Source organism: Podarcis vaucheri, assembly GCF_965113315.1.
Source record: "Podarcis vaucheri genome assembly, chromosome: 13".
Lineage (NCBI taxonomy): Eukaryota > Metazoa > Chordata > Lepidosauria > Squamata > Lacertidae > Podarcis > Podarcis vaucheri.
The window spans coordinates 13,235,145-13,240,242 of record NC_138751.1 but is presented as its reverse complement, the minus strand read 5'-3'; the positions used below and the strand labels follow the sequence as shown (position 1 = coordinate 13,240,242).

Below are 5,098 nucleotides of genomic sequence, written 5' to 3'. Positions count from 1 at the left end.
TTATGGGAATTTCACCCTTTGGTATTTACAGGGGCAGGAATTCCATTCATTCTGTTATTGGCATACAAAAGATGAGGTGAAGTCTGTACAGTTCAACCGCCCTGAGATCTTTGAATGAACAGTAGTATATAAATTTAAATATAAAGAGGGGGGAAATAAAGAAAAGACCTCAAAAGGGGGGGAAATGAAAAGGAATAAAAGGAAAGTCAGTGGGCATGGGAGAAAGTAAAGAAATAAAAAAAATCTGTTGGGAAGTTACTTCATTCCCATGACTCCTATTACTATCTCTCTATTTCAGTTTGGTTGTTTATGTTTAACCTTTGCAATTCACCTCCTTTCGGAACCTGCACTAGTTTTATTTGTTCATCTATTCTCTGCAACATTCTTTCTCTATTTCTCAAGCATTGATTTGACATACTTCTTTTTTGAGTCTAATAATGTTACAAGACGTGGTCCAGAGTGCCTTCTCATTCTTTCCATGGGTAGGTTAATATCCAGCCTCTCTTGAGATCTATAAGCAACTTGCACATTTTTATAGCAATCAGTTCTCTGTTCTAATATACAATTAGCTTAAACTTATGCCCCATTTGCCCCTGATCTTTTTTTGTTTGTGTAGGGATGTAAACATTTTTAATTCCCTTCTTTTATTCAAAACATGAGGGAGTATGATTGCAAGTCTCTCAATATGGTGTCCATTTCTAAGCAATTTCTCACTTGTCCAGTACCTAAACCTGATGGTTTCTTTGACACACAACTGATGGACTTGAGCAAACTGCACCTTGGATAGTCAGCCTTTCTTTTTTGTGGCATGTATGATTTATTCATTGCTCCAACTATGACTCAATGTAAGGCAGTAACATATAAATAAATCAAAGACAGCAAACCTATGACCCTTCAGATGTTGGTAGGACTCATCCACAGCCAGCCTTGTCAGTGGTCAAAGAGAAAGGAAGTTGGAGTTCCACAACACCTTGAAAAGCCACATATTCTCCATCCCTGGTTCCTCATACAAACAATAGTAAGTTAGATCGGGGAACAGTCTGAATCACTATAAGTCCTGCAATAATGTAGGAACCACTCAGACTGGAGTCTCAGCACCCAGCTGAGAAGAATAACACACAAGACACACCCTTTGCTGATTTCACCTAAAACTGTGAAGCAAGTATCTCATTACTCTCTCCTTTCTGCCCAATTTTCACAGTGATACACAAGGAAGGAATGGTGTGGTCAAACCAGACCATGACGACCGAGTTTGTCCTATTGGGCCTCTCTGAAACCTGGGAATTCCAACTCATCTTATTTGTCTTCTTCCTCCTCCTCTACATGAGTACTCTCTTCAGCAACACTCTCATAATCTTCGCAATTTTCAGGGATCACCGTCTTTCAGATTCACCCATGTTCTTTCTGCTGGCTCATTTGGCTTTCCTGGACCTCTGCCTGTGCTCCTTTGCCACTCCAAGATCTCTCTTTGATTACCTTGCCCAGCACCATGTCATCTCCTTCCATGGCTGCATGACACAAATCTTCTGCCTCCACTTCTTTGGAGGCATTGAGATGCTCCTGCTGATTGTTATGGCCTATGACCGGTATGTGGCCATCTCCCATCCTCTCCGCTATGCCTCACTCATGAACCGAAGCCATTGCATGGCACTTCTCCTTGCCTCCTGGGCTGGTGGACTCCTCCATGCTACTGTGCAATTGGCTTTCATCATTAATGTGCCTTTTTGTGGACCCAATCAGGTGGACAGCTTCTATTGTGACCTCCCCTTGGTCATTAAGTTGGCCTGCACTGACACCTACCCCCTGGAGGTCATGATGGTCACCAACAGTGGCATTTTGTCACTGGTGTGTTTCATTGGCTTGCTTCTCTCATATGGATTCATTCTCTACACAGTCTGCTCCCGGGGTCCCTCTGAAGGGACCACCAAGGCTGCCTCCACATGCACCTCTCACCTCATCGTGGTCACCATGTACTTTGGACCTATTATGTTTATTTACTTGCGTCCGTACACCCGGTTCATGATTGATAAGGTGCTCTCTGTCTTCTACACTTCCATCACCCCCTTGCTGAACCCAGCTATCTATGCTTTGAAGAACAAAGAGATGAAGGCTGCATTGGGAAGTCTTTTGTCAAGGCTTTCTGGGCGGGTTTCCACTCAAGGCCAGGTCTGCCGTTAGGCAGCTTGCAGAGGCCCCCTGTGATGGCTGACACAAAAAAGCAGCAAACTTTTATTTACAGTTCCCCTTGCACACAAGGTGTGGGTAAAGTGGACAGGGATAGGTTTTCCTCCTTCTCTCCTAATTCCAGAACCCGGGCTCATCCCATGGAGCTGAAAAGGAAGCACTTCTTTACACAGCACACTGCTGAACAAGCGAACTTACTACCACAAGTGAAAAATACACATGGACTTATAAAATTAGCATTTACTTCCGTCAACCTCTCTGAACAGCCCTGCGCCCTAACAGTGATACAAATCACCCCCTCCTTGCTTATCAGTTTGACCATCGGCAGGGAAGCTGCATGGCTGTGGAGAGGGAGAGAGTTGAAGTGACCATAGCCCCTGGTCAGTTGGCAAACGATGAATATGGCCTTCAGGACAATGTCTTTTTATATTTAGGCCATCTCAGTCTTTCAGTCTGCCAAGCACATCAGCTGTTTTGAAATAGGCAGTTTTAATAAATATATTATTCCTTGACTGCATTGCATTGCATTTATACACTACCTTTCTGCCCAAACATCAAAAGTGGTTTGAAATTTTATAGAAACCATTGGTTTATTCCTTGGGCATTTCAGTGGTTCGGGTTACTTATTACAAGTGCTGTTGCTTTACTCCTAGAAGATATAACATGCTGTCACAACAGAAAGCCCACAATCTTTTTAGCAGACAGCCCTAGCTGTACACAAACTCTGTTTTCATGGGTGAACATGCACTTTGACAGCATTCCCAAGGGAAAATTCACCAGTATTTTATTTTGTGTCTGTAGGAGTATATTTTTAAAAGAAAATTCTACCTGGACACAGAGAGCCTATTGTTTGTGAAGACAGGGAACTTTTTATCATAGATTCTTAAAATGAAATAAGGAATGTGTGGCAGTACAATATCTCTTTTTTGAAATATTTTTTATTTTATACTTTACAGAAAGAAAGAAAAAAATAGGAGGGGTGTAACAAAACAAAGGGCCAGAAGATTTTGATTGGTCCATTAGGTTTTTCTTTATTTTTAAAGCATTTTTAATGCTTTAAGGGTGGGGAGTAGTTTAATTTTAGCACTATTGTTTCTTGCTTTGCTCCTATTTTTATTATTCTGTTAAGTTATTATATAGTTTGTATTTTGCCTTTTAAGGGGACAGGTCAGGGCTGCCTGGGAGTGGGCCTCAGCCAATAGAATGGCTGGGGCAGGTTTCACGGGGGGAATGTATTGGGACACCCGATCTCAGTGATCACGGGCAGGAGGAGGAGTTACACTAAGACCAGACCATGTCATTACTGAGGAGGCAGGTTTAGTCGTTATTTGAGGACTATCCCTGCCTCCAGGTCTGGTCCTGACTGGAAGGATACTGGAATCAGCAAGGGAAACCCACATGACCTGAAAGTGTTGCTGTGCAATGCCAGGTCAATGATGAATAAAACCACTGCCATCCACGACCTGATTGTGGATGGAGGATTTGACCTGGCATGTGTGATAGAGACCTGGTTGGATGAAGCAGATGGGCCTGTCTTTGCCGCTGCTTGCCCACCGGGTTTCTCTTACGCACAGCAACCCAGGTCATGTGGGCGGGGAGGGGGGGTTGCAGTGATTTTTAGGAAGTCATTCATCTGCACCAGGCGTCCTATTGGGAAGACCCAGTTCTCTGAGTGCATGTTCTGGAAGTTGGGCAATAGGGGCAGTACAGGATTCCTACTGGTGTACTGACCTCCCCGCTGCACCAAGGATTCCCTGCCCGAGCTGCTTCAGGTTGTGGCAGATATGCTCCTGGAGACACCTAGCTTGGTTGTCCTGGGGGATTTTAACATCCATGCCGACACGACCTTACAAGGGGCCGCTCGGGACTTCGTGGAAAGCATGGCCTCCATGGGGCTGTCCCTGAATAAGTTTGGCCCAACTCATAGCCGCGGACATGCCTTAGACTTGGTGTTTACCTCTACGGATGTTGGTGATCTGACATTAACTAAAAGCAAAACAAAAGAAGTGCCATGGTCAGATCACTTCCTGGTGCAACTGGACTTCTCCGCGACCCTTCCCCTCTGCAGGGAGGTGGGACCGATTCAGATGGTCTGCCCCCGCCACCTAATGGATCCAATTGGTTTCCAGAGAGTGGTAGGGGATGTTTTATCCCAAGTTGAAGGCCTTTCAGCTGATTCCCTGGTGGCCCGCTGGAATGCGGAGTTAACCAGGGCTATTGACTGACTGGCTCCGAAGCGCCCTTTCCGATTGCATGGAGCCCGGACAGCCCCATGGTTTTCCCCGGAGCTGAGGGTGATGAAACAATCGTTGAGACGGCTAGAGCGCCGGTGGTGGAAAACTCATTCTGAATCAGACCGGACACGGGCTAGAAATCAACGTCGAGCCTACCAAGTGGCAATGGTGATGGCGAAGAGTGCCTTCTTCGCCGCCTCCATTGCATCTGCAGAAAACAGCAGCAGGAGACTTTTTCAGGTGGTTCGCAATCTATCGGAACCACCTGCACCACCGGGGCCTGGTAGGGACCCCAAGATCTCCTGCAATGCCTTTGCAAAGTTTTTTGCAGATAAAGTCGCTCAGATTCAGAAGGAGGTAGACTGCACCGTGAGAGCAGGGCCAGGGTGGGAGAGTGCTAGAGTTCTGTCTAGTCCTGTTACATGGGATCAATTCCAATCTGTTACCTCCGAGGATGTGGACAGGCTGCTTGGACAAGTGAAACTGACCACCTGTCTCCTTGATCCTTGCCCATCCTGGCTGATAAAAGCGAGCCGGGAAGGGCTGGGCGATGGGCTCTACGGGGTGGTGAATGCTTCCCTCTGTGAGGGAGCCTTCCCAGACCTGCTGAAAGAGGCGGTCATTAAACCGCTTCTTAAAAAAACATCTTTAGACCCAGCCCATTTGGCCAACTATCACCC

General features: G+C 45.9%; 1 protein-coding gene across 1 annotated transcript; it reads left to right on the top strand.

Annotated features, from left to right (window-relative positions):
- Positions 1 to 731: 731 nt before the first annotated feature.
- LOC309516474 (olfactory receptor 4K3-like) lies at positions 732 to 2,178 on the top strand (the record flags this gene model as incomplete). Its single annotated transcript, XM_082195240.1, has 1 exon — positions 732 to 2,178. The coding sequence occupies exon 1, from the start codon at positions 1,219 to 1,221 to the stop codon at positions 2,176 to 2,178; it is 960 nt and encodes a 319-aa protein (XP_082051366.1). The 5' UTR covers positions 732 to 1,218.
- Between the last annotated feature and the right edge of the window lie 2,920 nt (positions 2,179 to 5,098).